Source organism: Melanotaenia boesemani, chromosome 6 (assembly GCF_017639745.1).
Source record: "Melanotaenia boesemani isolate fMelBoe1 chromosome 6, fMelBoe1.pri, whole genome shotgun sequence".
Lineage (NCBI taxonomy): Eukaryota > Metazoa > Chordata > Actinopteri > Atheriniformes > Melanotaeniidae > Melanotaenia > Melanotaenia boesemani.
In genome coordinates this window covers 6,916,765-6,943,993 of record NC_055687.1, presented here as the reverse complement: position 1 = coordinate 6,943,993, position 27,229 = coordinate 6,916,765, and the positions used below count along the sequence as shown (strand labels likewise).

The window sequence follows — 27,229 nt, the reverse complement described above, 5'->3', positions numbered from 1 at the left end:
GAAGAAAAGAACTTTCTTCTGAAACTCGTCAGTCTATTCTTGTTCTGAGAAATGAAGGCTATTCCATGAGAGAAATAGCCAAGAAACTGAAGACCTCCTACAATGGTGTGTACTAGTGATGCGCGGGTCGGGTTTTTTTCCGACCCGCGGGTCCCGCTCTTTTAAAAAAATTGGACCGCACCAACCCGCCCCGCACCTCCGCTTCTATTTTTTTAACCCGACCCGCCCCGCCCCATTAAAACACATGTTATGATATTGACGAATGCTTTTATTTAGTCTGAGAAAGCTGCATATGGTCTCCTAAATTGGCACTGGAACACAAAATGTATTTTCATTTGAACGTTAAGTCTATAAACATAAATAGGCAAACAAATAAAGTGTTTTAAAGCGTTTAAGTGTTATAAAGCCAATGCTGCTGCTGTTGTCTGCACTGATTACCTCGCTGAACCTGTCCCAAACCTGTGATTTAGCCATTTGACCCTCTTTCTTCTTTTTAAGGACGTAAACTCCCGAACGAATGTTATTCAACACTTCTTCCATCTTTTGTTGCTTGTCTGCTTGGCGCTTTCTGCACGTAGCCAGCGTAGCCTACTACGCGCCTACGTGGACATTACGTTACAAAACGTGACCTGTGTTTAAATAACTGATAAATATTTTGTCTTACATATTATAGTAACAAAATGTAGACACTGATTAAGGTCTTTATTTTCAGTTTGACAAAAAATAAAATTAATAGATAGAACTAGATATTTCAGAATATTAAACCACACCAACCCGCCCCGCAGTGAAGCGAAAATTCTTTGACCCGCCCCAACCCGACCCGCGGGTAACCCGCGGGACCCGCGGGTTAGGAGGCGGCCCGCGCATCACTAGTGTGTACTACTCCCTTCAAAGAACAGCACAAACTGGTTCTAACCACAATAGGAGAAGTGGGAGGCTCCGGTGCACAACTGAGCAAGAGGACAAGCACATCAGAGTCTCTAGTTTGAGAAACAGACGCCTCACAGGTCCTCAACTGGCAGCTTCATTAAATGGTACCCGCAAAACACCAGTCTCTACGTCTACAGTGAAGAGGCGACTCCAGGATGCTGGCCTTCTAGGCAGAGTAGCAAAGAAAAGCCATATCTGAGAATAGCCAACAAAAGGAAAAGATTAAGATGGGCAAAGGAACACAAACACTGGACAGAGGAAGACTGGAAAAAGGTGTTATGGACAGATGAATCTAAGTTTGAGGTGTTTGGATCACAAAGAACATCTGTGAGATGCAGAACAAATGAAAAGATGCTGGAGCAGTGCTTGACGCCATCTGTCAAGCATGGTGGCGGAAACGTGATGGTCTGGGGATGCTTTGGTGCTGGTGAAGTGGGAGATTTGTGCAGGGTAAAAAGGGATACTGAATAAGGATGGCTATCACTCCATTTTGCAACGCCATGCCATACCCTGTGGACAGCGCTTGATTGGAGCAAATTTTGTACTACAAGAAGACAATGACCCAAAGCAGAGCTCTAAACTATGCAAGAACTATTTAGGGAGGTAGCAGTCAGCTGGTATTCTGTCTATAATGGAGTATCCAGCAGAGTCACCAGATCTCAACCCATATTGAGCTGCTGTGGGAACAGCTTGACCGCACGGTGCGTAAGAAGTGTCCATCAAGCCAATCTGACTTGTGGGAGGTCCTTCAGGAGGCATGGGGTGAAAATTCCTCAGATTACCGCAACAAATTGACAGCTAGAATGCCAAAGGCCAAAGGTCTGCAAGGCTGTAATTGCTGCAAATGGAGGATTCTTTTATGAAAGCTAAGTTTGAAGGACAAAATTATTTTAGGTACAAATCATTATTTCTAACCTTGTCAATGTTTTGACTATATTTTCTATTGATTTTGCAACCTATTTGTTTAATAAAATGTGAGTTTTCATGGAAAATCAATCCCCAAATGCATTATGAGTAAAAATTATTAGTCTGGTTCTGAGAGCTCTGAGCTTGTACCATTTCAGTCAGACCAACATCTTTAATACACATCATAATCCAGCTTGATAGGACTAAAAAAAAACATTATTCCACCCAAAACTATCAGAATACTGCCTGATAATCTGAAGATTATTCCAACTATAACTTAATAGCAACCTGTAAACATGTTGAGGTGTTTTTGCCTGGTCAAAGAAAAAAAAGAAATCCATGAAAACAGAGTTCAAGCTTTAGCAAAACAAGTTGTTTTAGTTTGTCTTTCTTTTAAATCTAACAAACAAGACACAAAACCTGTATTTATCCTACAGAAGTTATTTTAATAAACACTGATGTCAAAGGAAAAGTTTCCTCTGAGAGGAAGCAACCAGCTTATCCAGAGGCAACAATGCTGCGGTAAACTCCTAACACATAAAACTGGAATGACCTAACATGTAAAGAAAATTTTAAAAAACAGAAACATAATTGCAGAAAAGAGACTGAACAGCAGAATACAATAATTTTGTGCAACAGCAAATACAGTTTAAATATGTACAAGAATATCTTTTACTGAACATTCAACAACGGCTTCAACTACTTAGACTATGAGGACTTCACCGTCTGAAGGTAAACTTGTATTTTCAGGTTCAGTCTACATCAGTTGTTCCAGTAAGTGCTGCAATGACGAGAGTTCTCCAAAGAAACCTTTGCCAAGTATTCAGGTGTGTGAATAAGTGGAGAAATGGCAATGCAAGACCTCAGATGTTAAAGGAACTACAGGGGATAACATCGTTACCCCTCAGCAGCCCGTGTTTGTAATGAAGAACGTGAGCGGCAGCGTATTTAGGGATTTTAGGTAGAAAAAAGATTTAGAAATACTGCAGAGTTTTTCCAATCAGTCATGTCTGAAAGACAAATCAGTCTTAAATTGGGGTTTTATTAGAACTTTGCAGCCACTACAAATCAGTCCAAACTGAACGTATATGTAACCTCTTAGCTAATTACAGTATGTTAAACTTATTCTATACTGTACTATAATCCCAGCATGTTTTCAAGAGCTACTGTACAGGCTTAACAACAGGCTGCAGCATAAACGTCACAGTCACGCAGAGAAGTACAAGTTGTGTAAACATAACGGAGGTGATCAAAACTCAAACTGTTACCAACCTGAAATGTTGACCGAATATAGAAAACAGCATTCAGTAGATTTTAATCATCACTCAAAGGCTGAAATCCCAGACCAATATTGTTTTGTATGTTTCCCTAAATATTTTTTTCATTAACAAATATCGGGTTAATCTAAAATCAAACAATCTAAAATGACCAGATTTTAGAAAAAGCAAGGCTTGTGATTAAAACATCGCTGGTTCAAATTCCATTCATGTCTGAGGAAAAGTGGGTGAAGAGGGGGAAAAAAAAAAAACAAGACTTCTATTAATCAGAGCAGATCTGGAGTAAGGCCTATCTTTCCACGTCTTTCTTTTTTAGTACTCTGCCTCCCTCTTTAGGGATCACCATAAAAATCTTCTTTATAAAAGAAACATACATTTGTACAGGTATTTACAAAAGGAGGGAAGGGAAAACCAAGGCATTTAGTGTTTGGGTTCTACGAATATCCACAAAAACGACGTTCTACGTCCCTTAGTCCCACATTCGTTATTTATTATTATTATTATTTTGCTGTGGTCCATCTTTCAGGGTGTGATGTGTCCTGGGCCAGCCCAAGTCCCTGAGTTTGTAGCGTTTCAGCCTTTTAGGCTTCAGCTCAACATCTCAACTGGAGTCTGAATCACTGGTGTCCAAGGAGGATGAGGAGGAGGAAGAGGAAGAGGAGTCTGAGCTGGAGCTGCTGCCACTGAGGCGTGAGGGCTGGGCTTGAGTCTCCACAGCGCTGGGTTTCTCCACTGAGGGGGATAGAAAATACATTTTACTAAAGCAAAAAGGAAGAAAGCATCACAGATTTTTCTCATTGCCTTTTAAATTGCTTTGCCACATTTGTACAGTTTGTTTACTTTATAATTTATTTTCTCCCTATAAACAAACTTGATTTACTTCAGACCCTGAACACATTTTATTATAATCACAAGCTTTTCATTTTTATTAACAATGTTAATATAACAGAGCTAAAAATTAGTAGTAAGTTTATTTATAAATTGCTTTCGCAGATAAAATAAAGTGCTGTACATAAAATGTGTGCAATAAAAAATGATTTCATAAGAAAATTATTTTGCCATTTAGATTATAGCTGATGATTTCTACTCTTAGAATAGTGAGGTGAGTCATACAGCAGCCATGTTTAATGCACCAAATCTCTTCAGTCGCGTTACACTTCCGATCAGACCTGTACTGTTATTCCGATCATTACGGACGTTCCCATGCGTCACATGTTTGAATGGAAGAAATTAGAGACGGGGCCGATCCGATCCAGTATCGGTATCGGTTTCCGGTATTGGAAATTTCCGATGCATTAATGACGTCGTGTATGCGTCCCAATAAGACGCGGAATGGAACTGCTGTAAAAGCACGTTAACCAGTGGGATTGGGATTTCTTGTACACCACAGAGCAGCAGAAAGGACACACTCCCGTCACTTTGTGGATTCATTTTTCATTAGTTCATTTACTCGGACGTGGTTACAAGTTTAGAAAATTTTAACCATTTGTAGAGCCACGTTTTAGTATATACCACTGCAATAATTGCACTAAACCCAGAAGAAAAAAAACGTAAGTTGTTTAACGTAAGAAAAGACATATGTGCAGGCTGACCTTTAGGTTTGGTGGGTTTCTTGACTGAATTGAGCTGTCCACTGACATCCTGCAGCCTCTTCTCCAGCTCCCTCCTCTTCTCTAAAGTCAGCTCCTCTTTAGACATGCCAATGCTGCCTTTCTTTGCTGCTGCAAGGGTACAGATGACAACAAGGTTAAAAGGTGATGTTATGAACTCTGTATAAGAGGTGTAGTGTAAATCAGATGGTGTGGAAAAAGAGAGAAAAGTGGTTTTGGAACATCTTTGTTGCTAATTAAAATAAACAAATAAAAATCACAAATGGAAAGTATTCATTAGGTATCCAAGAGTACAATTAAACTAAGATGGTACATACAGAACACACTTAACAGATATCCAGGACAAAAATAGAAAAGATTAGATGTAAAATAAAAAACAAATAAAATAAAGAGCGAGAAATAAAATAATATGGCTTAAATAAATATTTAAGGGGTAAAACTTACTATAAGGTCTTTAAGTTTTATTTATTTTGATCTTTTGATGCCAACATAAGAAAATAATATAGAACAAAGTAAATTAACCAAGAAGTCTGATTCCAACTACATTCCCTCTGCTCTGTAAACAATAAACGAATATTATATATTACTTCTGGATTTCTTTTAGACAAAGCAGATGAAAACAGGCTACAGGACCTCTACCTGGAACTGAAAGGCTTCATTCAACTATATTACAGAACGTTTTTAACATTCTTTCAACCCGAGTAAAGAATTTAAACACAGGAAAACATCCAGCTTTTCTTTAGCAGAAAAGCTTCTGTTTGACACATACATACAGTGAAAATAAACATGACCATACATCTAATTAAATCCAGTTTCTTCTACAGCCCACTGCACACTGACGGCTAAAAGACATCAACCTCATGCAGAGTTGTTTGTTTGAACAAAAACGATCCATAAAAAATAAAAATGTATATTGCTTTTTCTCATCTGTATTATGCAGAGTTCAGTAAACGCTCATGACTGTAAACGTTTCAGACATAATCCTTTATGTAAAGTGTTGATATTGAGATGGTATCCTTACAACTGATTAATCGTGGTGTTGATACCTCGATTAATTGTGTAATTAAGTAACTGTGGTATCCCTACTCATGCGCCTCAAATGGTCACAAACACTATAAAGTAAAGCACTTTTATTATATTTATGTCCACTCAGTAAACATTACATTGATATCAGTCTATACCTGTTTAAATGTTTAAAAATGTGTGGCTGCAACAAGAACACAAACTAGAACTCAAATTGTTGGCTCAAAAGTCCCTGACTCGGCCTTGTAAAGGTAACCGCTGCAGAAACTCAACCACAGAAATGTGTCTGTTACAGTCATTTCCCACTCCACTCCTAATGCTGGGTCAGCTGGGTCACATGACTGCTGTTGACAAACTGACCCCACAACAATATCAATAACATCAATAACTTGTCAGCCAGTACAGAATAACATAAAGGGCATAACTGAACAGATACTTGGGGGCTATTGTGTTTACCTTGTTCACCATAAGGCTTACGGGGCTTCTTCCTCAGACATGTCATGACGTAACGTTCCAGCTCTTTCAGAGTGGACGGCTTCAGCGTTTCAAAGTCTATCTCGATCTCCTCGGGATTGGTGTCTCTCAGTGAGGGCTCCCTGGACTGGATGATGTGGACCACACGGCCCAGCTTCTCACCGGGTAACTTGTTAATGTCAAGGCTAAGCTGGCGCTTCTCGTCATATGTCATGGGGACAATCTCTTCCTCTTCCTCGGAGTCATAGTGAGGAAGCATGGAGGTGGCCACCTGGGGGTAGAAAGGCTTTTTTGGGGTCCTGGAAAAAAAAAAGAGATAGAAAAATCAAAATCAAAATGATAGAATGATGGCAGCCACTGTCAACTGTTGTTTTACATTCTGTACACGTAGACTAAGGTGCATTTATACACAACTGCTATACACATCTAATGAAAAGACGAGAGTTGTATGAAAAGTGTTACACTGGATCATTCTACCACTTACTTGCTGTTCTTGTTGCTCTTCTTCCCTTGTCCTTTCTTTGGCTGAGAGCCTCCTGCTTTGGCAGACTTGCTCTTCAGCATCTTCCCCGGCATCTTCCATTCCTCAGAGCCCGCTCTGCTTCTGCCACTTCGGCTGTGCTTCTCTAGCTTCTTCTTTTTCTTCTTCTCCTTTTTGTCCTTCTTCTCTTTCTTCTTCTTGGGCTTGATGATGGGGCCTTGGGAGAGGGCAGCGAGCTGCTCGTGCACAGCTCGTAGCTGTGGGAAAAATGACAGAACATGTTATTTCTTTGCTGTAAATAGAAGGGAGACATGGATGAAGTGAAGAGAACCAGAGCACTTACTTGTGTGCACACCTGGTCCTGTAACTCAGCCAAGCGATGGGCTCGCTCTTCCTCGCTGTCTGAGCTGGGGCTGCTCTCGCTCTCCTCACTTTCACTGCTGGGTTCGCTCTCCGAGGTGGAAGATGAAGAGGAGGAGGAAGAGGAAGAGGAGGAGGAGGATGATGTTGGATGTCCACTTATGGGCATGGCTGTGTGTTCCATGTGTGGTTCATCTGGCATCTTGGCAAACCGGAACTCAAACACATCCTGGAGCACAAAATCAGCCAAAATAAAAAAACAGAAAGGAGGGAAACAAAGAATCCCACTGTCTTTCAACAGTGCTGGTTTAAAGAAATCTGATCTGTTTGACGGTTACTGTTGTCTAATGCTTGAAACTGAATAAGAAAGCTAAACTCACTTGAAGTTTCCGAGCCATCCCAACTACATCATGATCAGGGGGATTGTACTTGTAGCAGTTGGAGAACATCAGTCTGACGTCACTGGCAAACTGCTGAGCATCTCTATACTCACGACAGTCCATCTTCCTCTGGTTGAGAGTTTGGAGAAGAAATTGTGACCGTTTCAATCAAACAGACCAAATTTAACAAAGAAATTGTGATTTTATTATAAATGACGCTCCTTCCACAAGGAGAAGGTTACCTTTATGGTGCTGAGATCCATGGGACACTTGATGATATCATGATAGTCATGAAGTCCAAGTGCAGTGGCGTCCACGGGTGTGTAGAAAGGCCAGGCGTATGCAGCGTGTTTTTTCGACAACATGTCTTTTAGCAGCCCGCTGCAGTACCTCAACTGGGGACTTAGTTTGCCTTTCTTGGAGGGCAGAGGCTGGACAGCATCAGGCAAGTCCTTCTTGGGAGGTTTGATGGGGCGCCCGCTGCCCACCCTGCGTCCGGTACCGGCCATCATTGGCTGGAGGAGCACAGGACCTCCAGGGCTTCTGACCAGACCCATCCCTGGTGGGGTCTCCAAGCTCAAACCTCCCATTGAGGAGATTGTGTGCATGGAGGTATCGTGGACTTGGCCACCATGTCCTCCTTTGCCCAAGCCCACCATGTGTGCTGCTCCCGACATGCCAACAGTGAACCCCATGGTGGAAGGGGTGGTGGTATCTGCTTTACGTTTTACACCTTTCTTCTACAGATAGAAAACAAGAGATTGAAAACCACTGAACTCAGGACGCGAGCATTTATTATACTTTACATTAAAAAAAATAAAACTTTAACACATTAAATTACTATCACTATCATGTTAATATATATACCTTGGTTGTGGGCTGTGTGGGGGGCAGGCCCATTATGTTGGCTGGTGGCAGGCTTTTTGTTAGAACAGTCTGGGGGGAGTTAGCCAGCATGGACTCCCCTGTGTCTGAAGAAGAGGGCGAGTAGGCTGACTGGGACACTGCCGGCACCTGTTGAGCCCGCGATGCTGCAGAGAGAATATAAATGCAACTTAAGAAATACAACCAAACCACAGAAAAACACAAGAAAAAAGTTCCCGTTAACTTTGTCTTCAAGGATCACAAAGCAGCGGCAATCCTAATACGAACACCCCCCTCCACACTCACACAGCCATAACAAACGCTTTAAGTTATTTAAGCTGGAACAAAAGTATACATAACCACAATTACATTCAGCAACACATTATCACACTTTTCACACTCACTGCTGGATTTGCGGCCTCTTCCTCTGCCGTTTTTGCTGCGTGGAGCTGGTGGAGGAAGCTCAACTTCCTCTTGGGGCATTTGGGCCACCTTCTGGAGAAATATCTTCTCTAAAGACTGGGCCATCAGCACGATGTCATCTGTGGGCTAATGAAGAAAATAAAATACTGGCATCAGAACAAAGATTAAAAAAAGATTACAAAAAAATATTGTTTATGGACATTTATTTGTAACTTAAGACAATTATTAGCTTTAAAGCTGCCTGGGTTTTTAATGCTCAGCTCAATAGAAGCTAATATGAAGGATGAAATATAATGTTTTAAAAGTTATAAAGCAAAAACAAAGTGTATAACTGTTGAGTTGTGTACAGCAGGGGTTCTTAAACTTTTTGAGGCCAGGACCCCCAACAGGGGAAAAACTTTGCCAAGGACCCCATCAAAACATAGTTACTGCCATCTGAACTACTAGTTTATATGAACTATTATACTTTTTCACTTAGTATAACTTAACTACAATTTCAAATGAATTTATACAAATTACATTTGAGTACTTTTAAACAGGGTAGCTTCTGTTTTTATGTAACAGATCTTAAAACTTTAGACCTGGTCAGGAAAATGACCAGTAGCATGACTGGCAAAGTTCAAATGAACCCGGTTTAAAACAAGAAAAAAAACATTGTAATGCTTATTAAAGTCATCCAAGTTTAGGATCATGGCATTATTCCCTCTTTTGCAAATTATTGACAAAAACTGAACAAAATAAAAAAGAACACTGTTAATAATTAAGCCTTGTTAATAATATCTGCACTATAAACTTTATCATCGCCTGATCACTCACACCAATAACTCATTCAATTAAAGAGAAGAATGAGCCCATTTAATCTATTCTTGGAGTAATGGGTGACAAACTTTCAGATCATCCACCACTTGTAAACAAGCTCTGTATTTGTCAAAGTTTAATATGGTAGCTCAGAGAGGAAAGCAGTAGGAAAGGGAATCAATATTTGTTTGGCTTCGGCAGCGAGTTTGGGACACCTGTGAGACAGGGAGGACCCAAAGCTTTCATGATTAACCTGCTGAAATCCGACTTTCAATGTCTCACCACTGGTTGCTCTTCTACCTGACCTGTGAGGAGATTTGCCATCACTTGTTGGAGTGAATGGATTAAAAAAATGCATCTGTTGTGTCGCTAGCTGCATGCTAATCCACGGCTGGAGCTGAAAGGTAGGTGCATCCTGCAGCAGAGTTAGTGATAACCGACAGATTTATGTGAACTGTCTCCATCGTATCACTTTTTAATTGGACAAAGGTAACATAAGGGGAGGTAATTGGCTCAATATCTTTATTCAGTCTCTGTAATGGCCATGATGTGTGGTTAATCACTTATTCAGAGTATTAGAATTAAAACGTTTTTTTTTTCTCTTTTCCCTCCACGGACCCAAAGCTATGGCTCACAGACCCCCAAAGGTCTCCCTTTGGGAACAGTGGGTGTACATGATATCTGACTTTACTTATCACATTTCATAAAGGAAATTAATAACAAAAGTAAACGAGGCTATAAAGATGAAAATAAAACTCTTCTTTTTGTTTTAACAATGAGATAACCAAATCTGTTTTTACATTACTGCAGAGATTTCTGATGTCTGGATCTTCAGAGTGATTTGTCAGAAAGTCACAATAATTTGGCCGTGAGTTTATTCTGAAAATTGAGCTAATAAAACATTACATTACATAACTTTCCAGCCTTAAAACTCCAAGCTTCTGACTCATTTGAAGGCACAATGACATTCATTATGTATATTCCTGGAGCTGTTGTTTAGGCTGAGAAACAACACATCACTTTTTTTTTCCTCAGTCCGGGGAACCACGTGATAGATGCAATTTGCTTTGCTGGCATCAAGCACCAGCAACTGGATATCGACACACTGATTTGTAGGAAATCTATAGACCCACGACAGTGCTGCATTTGCTTTAAGTGGAATTAAGAAAGCAATTTGTTTTTTGTTTTTTTTTTTTATTGATGTACCTTGTTATGTGACCTTTTATTTTTTCTTTCTGTCCTATTAAGTTATTATGTTATTGTTTTCTTATTTGAAAAGTTCTATAAATAAAACTTAAAAAAAAAAAAAAAAGTGAAAAACCTGGACAGACTAAAATCTGTTTTCACCTTCAACCTACCTTGTTGTAGATGTAGCAGTTGGTGAACATCGTGTTGAAGTCCTGTATGCACTCACTTGCGCTGCGATAGAAGCTGTTTTCCAAACGTTTCTTTATGGTTCCCATGTCCATGGGTTGTTTAATAATTTTATGATAATCCTGAAAATTATGAAATTAAGACAGTTTTAATTTGTTTTTTATAGAACAAAAACAGAACAATTAAACAATAAAGTATTAACACCTCTGCTGAGTAATAAACCAGACAGCTGAAATACACCAATTTATAAAAAGAAAAGTTAAAAGAAAGATTACATCAAGGCAAGACCATGGCTTGCACAAATATAAATAAACCAAAACAAAATGAATGCAAAAGTAATTTTTTCCAGCATTTGTGTCCAACCTACCGGTAGGTTAAGCCTATAGGCATCCACAGGTTCATGGAAAGGCCAGGCAAAGTGGTGCCTCCAGAGACACTTCATCAAGGTTTTCTGGAGGTACTGCAGTTGGTTGGTCATGCGGCCTTGCCGGCTGGGATCCTTCACAGGGGGCTGTGGAGGGGCTGGGGGTGCTTGGGGCATTGTGTGTGGTAGAGAAGGACTCTCAAAGTCCTCGTACAACAGGGATGGCTTGCGAATGCGTTTACCCGAGCTGGTATGCTGGTCCATCATGCCACTGGACAACCCAACCAGAGAGCTAAAACCAGAGACAAGAACAGAAGACGGGACAAAAACAACAGGAAGGCTTTTTATTTACTCTTTGTTCACACAGACCACAAGAACATAAAAAACAACCTTGCATTAAAAAAAAAAAAAAAAAAAAAAAAAGTCAGATATCTGAGATTTGTGGGATGACACAAAGGTTACGACTGAGAGATCCCCAAACTACTCTCTAGTGAATGAAGTAGTTTGTCTAAAGTCAGTTTGCTGCAGGACACAACAAACATTTCACTGATCTGCCACCTATTCCCATGAACGCATGCACTCATGGGAAATTCAATTATTTCAGTCTTAGTTTATGCACACTTTACTCATATAAGCTACATGACCAGTGAAACTATCCTTCCGGTCAAATAACTCATCAAGGAAACCAGGATTTCATCAATAAGCTGCTACTTTTAGCACTGTCATGGGAACCACCAGTGCATGGATTCAACCAGTACATGGGCCCTCACCAGTAAATAAACATTCATCTATGATATAATTAGGCTGGGGGATAAGATGCCAAAGTCAATGTTATCTGTTCATACATTAAGCCCCAAACATACACAGGAAACAGCCCTTAAAGTGGCTCATAAGGGCATTATTAATACAAAAGAAAAAGATAAATGAAGTCTACAATCCAAATTCTTTCACTGATGGAAAACACAATGAAACTGCAAGGCTTATACTTTAAGAATGGAGCACACTTATTTGAATGCTTATGTAGAGAAAATTAATATACTTAGTATCAAATGTTAAATGGCATTTAAAAAGTCTGTTTATACATTTACATAAACACCCACTCTCCTTTTTTCTTCCCAATGAAAAATTAGATGAATTTAACATTCACTTTAACTACTACCACTGAGGACAAGGTTTTTCTGAAGGCATTCAAGGGCTTCAGCAAATAAGAAAAGGTTGGCAATACAGAAATTTTCATGCTCTAACATACATAATCTTCAGGTCTGGCTGTTGCCCAATAAAAACTCTTTAAAAGCACAAAAAAGGTGAGAGGTCATTCTGTCCATGTTGACAAGAGAAAGCCAACATAATTTTCTCTCGTCTTGGAACAGAAATCAGACTATAAAAGAAATGAAATCTCACCCCACGGTTCAGAGCACACACCTGTCCCACTGACACACAAACTGTGGCAAAGCCTGTGACCTGATTTTCGATTTCAATGGGAAACACAAAAAAATGTAGTAAGTTTGTTGAAAGATAACAGAGAATATGTATTCAATTTTATGAAGAAATAAAGTTAAAGTTTAGCATTAATCAATTTAAAAAAATGTCAGCATAGGCTGAGATATATTGGATTAACATGAATAAAGAACAAACATCAGGACACATTCAGCTTCACTCTGATAAAAAAAAAAGTTTAAATCATAGTTTAATTGCAAGCCAAATGTTTTATTTCTAACGTGTCATATAGTTCTGACAGACATGACAGGGCCAAAATGTGATCAGCATAACTATCTATTTGAGGCAGACTATGCACCATAATCTAAAACTGTCTTATTGCTTATTAACTTTCAAAATCAAAACAAATCTTATGGTTAAACCCGCACTGGATTAACATCTTTCTTAACTAAAATCATCTCTTTACTCAGGCAGAAGCTACAAATTGGCCTCTTTGATTTACAATCCACTAGCTGGTGATCGCGTGGTTCGGACGCTCCGCCCTCACTGTTTGTAAACACAGGTTCACAATGGCAGTTACATATAACTTCCTCTAACAATCTATCCAAAAAGCAAGAGGATTTAGTCTTCATTAAAAATCGTAGTTTTGTAAGCAGTCTGACATTTAATTCAAGCATTTTTGCCGCAGTACAGAGGCGTTCGTTTGGCAATACGGAGGCTGTGACTGAGACAACGTGCCGACAAATCCACCCGTTCACAATGGGGTTCTACACCCTGAATAGCTAATCGTGTATTTGAGTGTTGATATTCGCTTAGATATAAGTAACTTATAAATTCTAATATTGTGCGTTGATCACTTGAGAATCGAGATTAACATTAGCAGGCTGTCTAAGCAATGAATGACCTGGCTGACAGAAAGCCGGCAGGGAGCAGCCGGATGAGCCAGCCGGTGGGGCTGGAGCTGTCATTTGCGCAAGCCTTTTACCTGCTAGCTTTTAGCTAAATAATAAAAAGATGTACGGAATGCACAAATAATGACAAACTGCAATAGTAATCTTGCAATTAACACTAAGATAATAGCTTGCTGTGAAAGCTTGTTAAATTCGTCTGTGTCATAACACAACCGTCGTTGACAAGCTAGCATTCTTATCAGGTAGCTAACAACACTGCCGTAGCAACACGACAAAATGTACCCTCATTTCATCTCAGACGGACATAATACCGGTCAAATGTTCTTAGTTTTCGGGGAGGTACTGTGGACATTACCTGTCGAGAAGTGGGTTGACGGTTGCTTCCATTGGGTTGAGGGCGGAGTATTATTACCACCCAATTTTTCCACCAGTGTTGACGCTGCACTTCGAGTGAATGAACACTATGCAATTCCCGGAATGAAATGGCTACCAAACGCTTCCGTTTGACCCTATATAAAAGCATCACGTGGCAGTGACGCATAAATCCGGTCACGTTGGCACTAGTTCTGTGCTCTGATTGGCTGTGATCCAACGCCCGTCGTACAAAGCCCACCCTCAACAATCCACCGTTGGTACACTTGGCACAACCAAGGCTGTTTTTACACCTAGTTGGAATTTGCGCACTTTTTCCATTTAGATGAACATATACTATGAATACTGTGTATTATGAATATATAATGTAATTGTCATTTTCTTTGTGTTTGGTCTGTTAATTCTGTAAATTTATTTAACCCCTGTGCATGGAAACATCATTTTAAGAAATTTATTCGCCTTTTGTTTCCTCATTATTTATGTCTACAGCTCGTACTAATGTCTTTTATACGAAATGCTATTGTAGTTATTACTCTAAAAATGTGACTTGCAAAGTAGGCAATGTGCAAAATATGCCTCATGCTGGTATAGTTAAGGATAAAAAAGGAAAAAGTAGTGTTTTCTGAAGTTCAGAATTAGTATTCTGTGCAGGGAAAAAAATCTAAATAATAAAAACACAATTTGCTTTGTTTATACTTTTATAATCACTTCACACATTCAAAATTTGTTGCTTAGAGTATTCATATGTTCAGTATGTTTTCACACTCTAAAAAATTATACCAAATTATACAATAAATTAAAAATAAATATCCAAAACCTTTAATAAACAGGAATACCCAAATGTTTGACTGGTAACATAATTTCAGGGGATGCTGTATTAATTTATAATCTCTTAAAAGGGGGAAACAACTGTGTAAAAATACATTCACACAAATAAGCTGTATATATTAGCCCTAAAAGCTTAGCATCTGTCAAGCCAAAAATTAAAGAAGGTGGAGAGATTTACAAAAAGTGTAAAAAAAAAAAAAAATACACTGAGATCATTCAGACACACTCCTTGTAAGTCTTAAATATTGCTAAATAAAATACATAAAATCTGGAGCTGCTCAACATATAAAAGCAAAGAACATGAAGCAATAAGCTCTGAACACGATGAAGGAAACTGGATATATTAAACAGTTGAATTTCTACTATCCTGTGGTTTGTTTTCGTCTTGCAGTTTCACTTCAGATAAAATCTGCTGGTTTTTATGTGCTTTTTTTTTTACTGTTTCATCGTCAACAGACATATGAATTTATTTATAGCGCAACATTAGCATGAAGGCTTTGGACTGTTCCAGATGATGGATAGCTTCATGTTCCTCACACTCTTCAGTGTTAAGAAGCTTCCCTTACTGGGAACTGGCGTTACTGAATACAACCAATTATTAATGAATGTGAGATCTCTGTCATCCTTTAAATTAGCATTGATGTAAATGTAAGGAACATCTGAACATTAGATTTCACACAGAAACCTTTCAGACAAATGAAAGATGACCAGTAGTATCTAGTATGATTTGACAATAACGCACGTCCACAATCACCAAATTTTTCACTCTTCCTAATGCTGCACATTTTGTTTTTAATACTGTATCTCTGGATTTATTTGTATAGTGGGGGAAAATTGTAAATAAATAAACTGGAGAAGTGTATGGAATTTTGTAGGGTTTTTTGTCATCATGAACAAAATATGTACGTTCCTGTCTAGTTATTTTGGTCTGAAACCTTTCTTCAGTGATTTTTACATTAGGGTGGACTGATGAGGGATTTTATCAGGACCAGTCAGCGAGGCAAACTGCTTCTAAATTTCTTGTGTAGGTGCAGCCTCACCAACTTCCAAAGTGCAAAAGTCTAACTGGGTTCAATCCTAATTGAGTCCCAACACCTGTTGTAAAAAGTGGGGTCCCATACTAAGATCATTCATCACAATACCAGTGTGGTTTGAGTCTGCACCAAAAATCTTTAAACCAGCAACTTGCTATCATATGACTCCATTCCAACGTGTTACTGTGTACCAGTGTTCTCCTCTGCCTCACGATTAATGCCCTTTTTCTGCTTTTCTACCAGCTCAGCATAAAGACCAGCTTTCTTCATCAGCTCGCCATGAGTGCCCTCCTCCTTTACTGTCCCGTTGTCCAGGACAATTATGTGATTGGCCTTCTCTGCAACGCTCATCTTGTTGGATATCATCAGAACAGAGCGGTTCTTTGTTAGGTCCAACAGAGCTTGGTGGACCTGAAGAGTAAATCAAGACTTGGGTTAACACAAACAAAAAAAACTGCTGTAAATACAAAGCAAAAAGCTGAAAAATCTAAGCATTTCCTACCTGGTGTTCATTTTCTGTGTCCAAATCGCTGGTGGCGTTGTCCAGGATCAGGATTTTTGGATCTCTGATTAAAGCTCTGGCAATGGCAATGCGCTGTTTCTGGCCTCCAGACACTTGACCTCCCTTTTCTCCAGCATCTAAGAAACGAGAACATACCAGTTGAGCATTTAAGTACATCCTTAAATAATCATAAGCCTATTTTCCATGGAAAAATACACAAGACCACAAGTGCTGCTGGGTTAAAAGAGCACTTTATTTAAGCAATCATCACCTCACCATACCCCAGCTTGTTAGCATAAATTCTTTTCTATTGTTCATCTTATCTGTGTATAAACCTCTGAGAATAATGGCTAGACTGAAAAGCACGTCCCCATTGGTCAAAGAGAAATAAAAATGATGAACCCCTTTCTGGGATTCCCTCCCCTAGGTGCTAAGTTTCTGGGTCAAACCTGTGTCGTATCCATTCGACAGCTCCTGGATGAACTTGTCAGCACTAGCCATCTGGGCGGCTCTGTACATTTCCTCATCAGAAGCATCTTCGTAGCCGTATTTGATGTTCTCCCGAACAGAGCGAGCAAACAGCACACAATCTTGGCTCACCACAGCCATCTATCAACAAACAGAAAGAAAAGGAAAGATCAGTGGCTGTGTGTCTCAGCTGACCCTCAGCGTTCTCATGAGGACGTCGGTGGAATGCAACCAGGAAAAAGAAAAAAGAAACGAAAGCAAGTGATGTTCTAATGTTTCAGTGACCAGTGTGAAAATACAAAAAAGGGCAATAAAACAGAGGAAACAAAGTTAAACCAAATAGACATTTGGAAGAATCTGAGTTTCAGCTACAGCTCAGAGGTTATTTCAATCTTTTTTAATCTTATAGTCTCAGCTGCACAACTATTAGATTTTTAATGTCATTTTTTGTCCATTTCATGGTGTAGAATAGACTTAATAAACCCCCTGAGGGTGTCAGTATCCCACATGCAGAGGTTAAGATTTATTATGTCTTTGCATGTTCTAGTGATGTTTAGTTGAGCTCAGTTCCAGTTAAAAGACTGAAGAGACGCAGTCCTTGAAACCATCTGCACCTGAAAGGAAAGACTCCAAAAGACTTAAAGAGCTTTACAGAGCGTTCCTGGTTATAGAAATTCATTAATTGGAAGCAAATATAAGTTGTTTGTAGCTCCATCAGTAAATAAACGTCACCTTGACCAGTCAGGAAAAATGTTTGCACAAACTTTGCACTGAATTAAATGTTTTTTGGAGAACTGATTTGTCTTTGCTGAACAACAAATACTTTGTGCAGCTTTAAATATGCGCACTGAAGTGTGTGTATTACTGTTTCATGGCTTATTATGATTGCTATTTGAGGGTAAGAGAAATCAAGGTCATTTTGACAAATAAGACTTTTATCTTCATTAGTACAGCTACAGCACGGATATACCCGGTAACAGTGCAGGAGCACACACTGCACAAAAGCAAATATATTATAATTAGGGCTGTCAAGTCATTAAAATTTTAATAGGATTAATCACAGCTTACAAATGAATTAATCATGATTAATCGCCATTCACGACTATACCTGAAATATGCTAATTTTTACTGTATTGTATCAACAGAAAGAGCCAATGTTCACTTGGGTTTTTCTTTGCTTTTTTACATTAGATGATCACTTCAGCTGTAATAATCAGCTTAATATTACATAAAATCCAGACCTTGTCCCTGCCTGGCCCCCAAACCAAACTTTTTTAGACCCGCTCCTGTATATCTGAAGTATAAATCCGTCCTACCACCTGTCAGCTAGTTTGTTAGAGAGTTCCCCTGATTTGCATTTTAGAGCCTGTTCATAATTTCTCTCACAACATAAATGATCAGACCTGTGTCTCCAACATCTGCACAGCCCCATATCAGAAGCTGGACTGTTTTCTGTCCTCTGTGTTTTCATCACAGCATTTCAGTCATTTATGGAATATTAGTCGAATAATCAATGAGGTCTGAAAATGTAACGTGACTTCAAAGCTGAGTGTAGCTGTCACATGATTTTTAAATGACTGTCGCACAAGACAGACGACGGGGATCAGAAGCGAGTGGATTTGTGAAACCTGGATTAGGTGACGTGTAACATGAATATGAATCACGTTCCTTTGCGATTTGCTAATTGCAACGTTTTAAATTGTGATTTTAATTTAAAAATTTTTAACCTTAAGTTTTCCATAATGAATGCCTGGTGGTCTCTGACCTTGTCATGTAGGTACTGGTCTTTGTAGGTGTCCAGTGGTTCCCCATCTAAGAGGATCTTCCCTGCTAGTGGCTGGTAAAACCTCTCCAACAGCTTGACGCAGGTGGTCTTCCCTGATCTGTTGAGCCCTACGAGGGCAGTAATTTGGCCTGGCTTTATCTCCAGAGTCACACCCTGAAAGAGAGGTAAATATTAAAATAATTAACTTGCAAATACAATGAAAGGGCAGCAGAAAAGGTACGTACCTTAAGCACAAGACTGTTTTCCTCTGTCTTTCCAGAATAGGAAAACGTCACGTTTTTAAACTGAATGTGGCCATTAAGATGTTCTGGGGCCAAAGTGCCCAAAGGAGGGATGTTAGGTTTCCGATCCAAATATTCAAAGATCTTCTGAGAACCACCGATTGCTTTCTTCACCTCGGGGTAATAATGCATGACAGCCTGGGAGAGAAGTATTAGTGAATAGGGAGAAAAAATTATTAATATTGTAATTATCTCCGGTGTGATTTTAAGCTCACCTCGACAGCAGAAGCAAGCTGTAGCTCGTAGAGAACGAATGAAACCAGGTCTCCACTGGTAACTACCCTCCTGGTCACAAGTGTTCCTCCATAGTACAGGATACACACCTTCAAGGCCAAAGTGGTCATCTGGGAAATCATAAAATGGTGATTTACTCAAAAGGTAGTTACCCATTGGGATTTTAAACATTTCAGGCCAAGACAAGGACAACTAGTAAAACCTCCTCCAGAGCTGAGCAATTAAGCAAATAAGCTAAAGCTTGGTTTTATGGCTCTTTATTAGATCCAAGCAGAGCCTATATAAGTCAAATACACCTGTAGGAGCATGGGATGTGTCTCTGCTGCCACTGCAAGCTGCCAAAAATGTAGAGCTTCTATTTCACACTTAAACTGTCTCTACATCCTGATATAAATACAAACTCAGTATTAACATATCTAAAATATGACTATAGCAACTGGGAGGAAAATCTCAGCAAGAAGCCTGATGTTCAGGCTGGAAATTAGCATCTGTACATGCCACCACTCCAGCACATCTTTACAGGGTTTCAGGACTGCAGTGTACACGTAAAAAAAGCTGTAATGTTATGTATTATTACATAAAGAGCAGGGCAGCTGAGTACTGAGTCTGCTAAATGCTAACCAGAGGATGTGCACAGTGTTTGTGTTTATGAAACGATAGGAGTGTCACAAAAAAGAATAAATCTAGAAAATAAGAAAATACATTAATATACAGACAAATAAATATATGTAGAAAATTTAATATTTAGAGACATAAAATTATAAGTAAAAATATAAATAAATGTGGAAATATATTAACAAATTAAATCTGGAAAAATATAGGCACATTGATTAGGAAATATATAAATAAAAAGAAATAAAAAATATCTGTGGAATAATATAAACAAATAAATATAGAAACATATTTAGGAATTTTAAGCAGTCTGTTTATGTTTTTTTTACTATTTTATTCTTTATTTCTTCATATATATATATATATATATATATATATATATATATATATATATATATATATATATATATATATATATATATAATTATTATCTTTTTTGTTTAAATTCCTGTTTTCTTAGCCCTGTAATTTCTTTCACATTATTTCCTTCCAATAGGACATCATGATGGTTAAGACATAAAAGTTCTTCAGTTCTCCACAGAAACTTTAAATCTTCTAACATCCTCAACATAGAGGAAAGTATCAGCAGGGAAGTATTACTTATGTTTAGCCACGGTTTCTGTAACTAACACACAGTGGTAATCCCAAACATAACTTCAAATACTTAATGATTTAAGTCAGTATTAAACTCACACTGTTGGCCCAGGTAGAAGCTGCATAAGCTGCTGCCTCCTTTTTATTAAGGTTGTAAGTGTCCTCCATGCGCTTTCTGTACTTTTCTGTCTCACCATCCTCATTAGCAAAACTCCTCACTGTCTTCATACAGGAGAACGTCTCTGTGGCCACCTGGTTGGCCTTAGCCAGTGACTCCTGAACCTTTACAGCAATGTTCTAATACATGGAAAGAAACAAACACTAAAATCAATTAAGGTGCAGTTTATTAAGAAAACAGTTTTGAACTTTCAAGGACTACAGGTGGAAAGTTGCTTGCGTGACATCACCTGATGAAAGTGCCCAGTGAGCTCAGGGATGACCCAGATGATGGGGAGTCCCATACAAGTAAGCAGGGTCATTTTCCAGGACTGGCTCACCATGAAGTACAAGAGGAAGGCGAAGCGTGCTGCATACCACATTAACAGACTTAGCTTCTCGCTCAGTGCCTCGCTCATGTCGTTGGTATCCGTGGTAATACGGGACACCAGTTCACCTGAGATAAAAATTTCCATTTGTCATTACCAATGAGTCATTACACAAGTCTGGTGTTTGTTAAAGTAAAAACATACAGCGCACGTCTAAAGTTAAATAGCTTTAGGAGTTATCTTCTTGATCAGGCTTTTCTGCTGTGTCAGCTGTTTGTACATTGGGAGGATGCTTACCTGTAGAAGAGGCATCAAAGAAAGCAATCTCCTGCTTCAGCACAGCCTGGAAGACGGCTCCCTGTACTGAGGTGTGTATGAGGCTCATGGTGATGTTGTACATCAGGTCACACACAAACTCTAACACAGCACTGGAAGAGTGTGGAGGAAAACATTTAAAAAGTTAAATGTTCTGGAACATGTTGGATAATAACCAGAGCTGCTAGTTCAAGTACTTAAAATGACACTTTAACTTTAGGTCTGTTCATTTTTGGTCCAGGGATTTTTTCTATTTCTTTTTCTACTGTTTTAGATTTAAATGCTATTAAATGTATTTTTCAGACATCACTAGAGCTTGAGTTTACAATATGTTTGTGTCTATTATTTGATTCAGTCTTCCACTAAAATCCATAAAAAAAAAAAGAAAAAAAAGTTGCTTATTGGGGTAAATATTGTTATGCGATTAAAATGCAATTAATCGAGATAAATTAATTACAAAGCCTGTAATTAATTAGATTTTTTTTTATCAAATCCCACCCCTAACATATATATATACATTAAAAAGAATGAAAAAGAAAATAATAAATAATAAATATAAATAAATAAATATCATTTATCTATATCATTTTATTTATTTACAACAAAATAGCATTTATTTTTGACACACTTGGACTTTAAATCCAATGGAAAATGTGTCCAAACTTTTGACTGGTACTGTTCAAATTCATTTAAATATATCTACTTAAATAATTTTATAAATTTACAATAAATAAATATTATAAACTTATTAGATCTGAGATGAGATTGTCGATAACACAGTGAAAAATTGGTTAGTTTACCTGCCAATAGTCATGAGCGTCATGACTGTGATGGCCTCTCTGAACGCATCAGGAGCTCCGTCATTTATGATCCAATCAGCCATTTGTCCGGTATACCGAGGGACAGCCATTTCACCTGCAGTCAGAAAATGTTGCATTTCAATCTCAGCTACTTAGCTTTAAGTCTTTAATTGATGCTGCTGGATATAACTGTTAAAGACTACCACATCCATTGGCTGCATGAGAACACCACAATGTAAGAAAAACAAAAAAACTACGAACATTTCATTCAAAATAAGATGCTGTCTTATCTACCATAAGATGAGAGAACCACAAGGATCAACACAACAGCAAAGCGCCACCGATACGGCAGCATGTATCCCATCAGTCTCTTCAGAGAGGCGCTGGTGTCCGGTCCAGGTTTCTTAGACGGCGGCTTCCTCACAAACAAAGATGAGACATATCGAGTCCAGTAGAGCCAGGCCACTATCGTCACAACATAACCCTGCAACACCTGCAACACAAAGGACGGGTTTAACACACTCATACTGTGCTACTATTCAAATCTGTGTTAAATATCTATATTTTTAAATAAATCACACAGACCACAGTGTTTCAGATACATGTTTTAACTGAATAGTGATGAAATACATTAGATTGTGATCAGTTTTGGTTTCTGTTTACATCTGGTTCCTCTTATAAGTTAAGGCTTTATAAAACAAACACAAAACACCACAGCCATGAAAATCATTGAGTCATGCTGTGCTTTTATGATGAATATAACTACAATTCTACTGGCTTTTAAACCATATAGTTACAGGATTTACTCTAAGACTCAAGTTCTCACATTTTCCAGTGCAGTGGGATTTAACACTGTCACACACCTTAAAAGAAGGGGTGTGAAAAAAGATAAAAATGGATTGACGTGATCCTAAACACAGCTGCACACATTCCAACATAACAGGCAGCAAAAACACATCCACTCACCCTCTCCTGGGAGTGCCACCCCCACAGTTCTTCCACTGTGGAGTGTCCCAGAGCCCAAAGCAAGGTGATGTACACAGGGAACTGGAAGCAAAGGACACCTAAACTCTGAAGCCCCTCAAAGCTGCTTCTCCACGGGAGACTTCCAGGGTAGGTGAGGGTGAGAAGGGCCAGGAGGATGGCTCTGGTCAACGATCCCCCCCACAGGGCGATAAAAGGGTGGGCGAGAAGGAGAGAAGACAGCTGTGCCAGGCGGATGGCGTGCATCACACACACATCCAGGCAGATGCAAAGCAGAGGGAAGAAGTAGCTCATTTTCTGCATAACTTGTAGATTCTGCAAATAAATTGACAGAAGAGCCTTTGAATGAGTAAATAAAGATTTTTAAAAGTCTATGTATGTTTTATTATCCGTTTAACTTTTTTAAACAGGTCTGTAGTTTTATTGTCCTTCACAGAACAACGGTCATTGTTTACTTTCACTTTGCTTCATTTTCGTTTTCACCTGCACTTCGTTTTTTCTTTGAAACGCTTCGACACTGACGTGCGAGACAAAAACATATCAAAATAACATTCACGTCTGTTTGTTTCAGTATTATTGTCGCATTATAAACGTATGCTACAGTGTGTACAGCAGCTAACAATTCAAGCTAGTCTAACTACTCAGAAATAACACCGTACTTACTTAGTTTCCTTTCGACGAGGTAAGATTCCTATGACGGACGTCTCGAAGCTGAAAAGGCACCAAAACTATTCCTAAATAAGCTAAACTCGTTCCTATATTGGTTTCTTACTCGGTGGCCCGGTGCTACGTCAACCCATCGACCCACAACTGCAAAAGTGAAACCGAAAATAACTATTTATGCATTTGGAGCGGAAAGTCCCACATGCGTCGTAAACGATAAACTACCACAACGGCGTGATTTCTTTACATTCGGTCGTTTTTACAAAATAAAAATAAAACTAGAATAAATAAAGTTTGATAATAAGATGAACCACACTATTTCTATGTTCCTGTAACATGAAACGTCTGGTTTGATGCAGCCAGGTGGCACAACAGCGACACCCAGTGGTGAGAATGGCAACTACAGCACAGACATAACTTTATTGTCATTTTTAAACTAAACAAAATTCGCAAACAGTGTGAAGTAAGGTTTTCATGACTAAATACATTCATAAATATATCTAATGGAAAATATAAGACTCAATTTTTGTGAATGACGGTTTAGAGCTAGAGCTGCATCACTCCAAAGTAATATTCATATTAATGCTGAAAGTGTTTTATTTATTTATTTTTTTTTTAGATAAGCCCAAAACTTTTTTTTCATTTGTGGTATCAGACATTTTTATACATACTGTACCAGTAACACATATACTATCATTTATACATCTTAACATATTTAACAAGTGTTCCCTTTACTATGACTTAAAAGTATTGAAATAGACCTTGTGGTTGCATAAATACTCATTTCTTTATGGGTCTGCAATTTTCTAGCAGAGGCCTAAAAGATGGGCACAGATCTCAAAGGATTAATTAGTGTACATTGTTTATAAGTTTAACATCTTCCTGCTCCTTTTCTATTATGGTGGTGCAACAAGAAGTGTTTTGTTGTTGTTGTTCTGTTATAATTTGATGTTATGCATAGCCATGTGTGAAATAAACAAATAAATAAATAATTGCACACTGAAATTATTATATAGAATTATAGTGTACACGAAGAAGTGAAGAAGAAGAAGCTTCTGCAGAGAATGGTAATCCTGCATCACATGCTGCTGTAATGTTGCAGAAGGGCAGTAAGGTAAAGAGCCAATGGGTAGAATTAGCTGTAACTCTTGAAATTTTGATGGTTCTGTTTATGCAATGTTTCTGACAATGATCCACTACTGATAGAAGACAGGTCCTGATGATTACTTCTGTTCTCTTCTCTAGTCTCTGCTGGGACTTTTTGTCTGAGGCACGTGCAGCTGCCATCCCAAACTAAGTTAACATTGGTAAGCATATTTATTATAGTGCCAACAGTATATGCAAAAATGCATTTTTATTCATATTTGCTTATACTTGGTGGTGCAATAACAGGTGAGTATATGAACAACATGAGCTCAAAGTTAACTAAAATTATAGTGTTACACTTTTTTTATTTAAAGATTTTCTGTCAGGGATGGTGATATACTGCAGTGTCCACTTTATTCACAACTGTAGTGTACAAAACAAGGCGTAGAAATTTTTAGATTGTTGGGAATCTGGAAACCTTGTGCCTTTTACAGGTTTGCCTTCTTGCTAATCTGGCTGGTATTGCTGCTGTGGGCAAACCTCCAACAGCGACTTGAAACTCCCTGACATCTTCCTTCCTCATTTCCTCTGCTTTCATGTAAGAAGGATGAACAGGAAGGATAAATGTCCCTACTATTTTAAGCAGCCTCCTTGCAAGCTCCCATAAATCACTCCAATGACATTTCCTTTCATGTATAGTTTGAACATCCCACTTGTGAAAGGAAGATTAAAATGGAGTTTGAAGTATTTACATTTCGCTTTGGTGAAACTAAACACTAAATAACTCAAAGCCGTAAGGACACTGACATCATACCCTTAGTAGTGTTCCTCAAAATGTGAAGTTCATGATGTGCAATTAAACATGATTTACCAAAATTAATTTTTCGTGGACTGATTCTATTGATGATTGGCAAATAAATCTATCATCTGAGTTTCAGCCCACACTATATATATATATAAATATAAAATAAATAAATAAATCAAGGGATCCTGTCCTATGTATTATTTTGCTGCTGTCTCAGATTGGGGTTAACAGCTGTAAGAGGAAAAACTTAATATGCAAAGTAACTAATAATTGCTTTTGGGTCAGTTTTGTGAATTACATATTTATCACTAATATGTGGTGAAATAGGAGATTAAAAAACTCAAGAAAAGCACATTTGTTTTATTACAACAAATTAAAAAGGCAAATATTTCTTTTTACTTTTCCTTACTAAAAGAATTCAAGATGCAGTTGTGAACATTTATGTTTAATATCTTAAGTAATTTAGACTTCTATGTAATAAAAATAATAATAATAATAATAATAATAAATTGTATTTGTATATCACAATTTAAAATCTAACAACAAGATGCTTCACAGTTCTAAGATAAACAAGGTTAAAAGCAATAGTTTTAAAATAATCAAGATTAAAACATAACGGTTCTAAAATATAAATTTTAAAAGCATCAATTAATTTACGGTTAAGAACATAAAAAAAACAATAGAGACAGTCGGCCACAAGGCTATTTGTCAAAGGCAGCACAGAACAAATTGGTCTTTAAGCTGCTTTTTAAGGCTATAAGGGAGTCTGAAATTCTGATTGACTCATGTAGCTGATTCCACAGCCGAGGCCCCAGGGAGGAGAAGGCACGGTGACCCATAGTTGACAGACTTGTGCAGGGGACAGTGAGAAGGTTCTGGCTGCCAGACCTGAGTGACTGAGATGTGGATTGCAGGGAGTGAAGGTCCTGTAGATCTTGGACCAGAGTGGTTGATGGCTTCATAGACCAGCTGGTTGACAGGGAGCCAGTGAAGGGAATGGAGGACCAGAGTGAAAGAGGGATGGAGAGGTTGTTGAAAGGGATGTGGATGATCCCAGTTTGTTTGGTCTGGTAGGGGGTGCCGATGAGGATGGCCTCAGTCTTACTGCCATTTAACTGGAGAGAGTTTTGGCTCATCCGGTGATAGATGTCACTGAGGCAACTAGTAGCCCGGGAAAGAGCCACATGAGTGTCAGGGGAGGTTTGGAGGTATATTTGAGTATCATCAGCACATGAATAAAAACTGATGCCATGACTTCAGAGGGTATTGCAGAGGCAGAGCATGCAGATTAAAAAGAGCAGTGGGCCAAGGACTGAACCCTGGGGGACACAGAGGTAACCAATCTGGTGGTGGATGTGAGAGTTCCCAGCTCAACAAATTCTGGCCTCCTTGAGAGATAGGAGTGGAAGAAGCTGAGGGCCACCCCTGTAACTCCTACCTCTCAGAGGCGCTGACACAGAGTGCTGTGGTCGACCGTGTCACAGACGGCGTTTAGGTTGAGCAGGGTAAGTTGGCTGGGGGAGCTGTAGTCAGCAGCCATCAGCAGGTCATTCAGAACCCTGACCAGGGCAGACTCTGTGCTGTGGGAGGGTCTAAAGCCAGACTGAGAAGGTGTGACTGAAGGTGTTGATGCCGCTTGTTGGCAACAACCTTTTAAAAACCTTCGCTAGAAAAGGCAGGTCTGAGATGAAATGGTAGCTGGAGAAGATATGAGAGTCCAAATTGTGCTTTTATAACACAGGCTTGATAGCTGCAAGTTTGAGGAGGG

The 27,229-nt window shown here is 38.7% G+C and overlaps 2 protein-coding genes across 3 annotated transcripts; both read right to left on the bottom strand.

Moving 5' to 3' along the window:
* Positions 1 to 2,261: 2,261 nt before the first annotated feature.
* On the bottom strand, positions 2,262 to 14,106 carry brd2b (bromodomain containing 2b). Of its 2 annotated transcripts, none has more exons than XM_041987173.1 (12): positions 13,968 to 14,106; positions 11,268 to 11,556; positions 10,885 to 11,022; positions 8,710 to 8,854; positions 8,309 to 8,472; positions 7,684 to 8,181; positions 7,442 to 7,570; positions 7,045 to 7,290; positions 6,705 to 6,958; positions 6,203 to 6,519; positions 4,706 to 4,834; positions 2,262 to 3,845 (listed from the first exon to the last, which is right to left on the bottom strand). In XM_041987173.1, the coding sequence occupies exons 1-12, from the start codon at positions 13,997 to 13,999 to the stop codon at positions 3,715 to 3,717; spliced, it is 2,472 nt and encodes an 823-aa protein (XP_041843107.1). In that variant the 5' UTR covers positions 14,000 to 14,106; the 3' UTR covers positions 2,262 to 3,714. The 2 variants fall into 2 exon arrangements, with proteins under 2 accessions (XP_041843107.1, XP_041843108.1); XM_041987174.1 differs by having other exon boundaries at positions 4,706 to 4,831.
* Positions 14,107 to 15,200: 1,094 nt separating this feature from the next.
* tap1 (transporter 1, ATP-binding cassette, sub-family B (MDR/TAP)) lies at positions 15,201 to 23,921 on the bottom strand. Its single transcript, XM_041987175.1, has 13 exons — positions 23,571 to 23,921; positions 22,890 to 23,222; positions 22,218 to 22,416; positions 21,924 to 22,038; positions 21,106 to 21,236; positions 20,731 to 20,936; positions 20,423 to 20,620; positions 19,099 to 19,227; positions 18,827 to 19,021; positions 18,582 to 18,755; positions 16,798 to 16,957; positions 16,349 to 16,485; positions 15,201 to 16,257 (listed from the first exon to the last, which is right to left on the bottom strand). The coding sequence occupies exons 2-13, from the start codon at positions 23,208 to 23,210 to the stop codon at positions 16,027 to 16,029; spliced, it is 2,196 nt and encodes a 731-aa protein (XP_041843109.1). The 5' UTR covers positions 23,211 to 23,222; positions 23,571 to 23,921; the 3' UTR covers positions 15,201 to 16,026.
* Between the last annotated feature and the right edge of the window lie 3,308 nt (positions 23,922 to 27,229).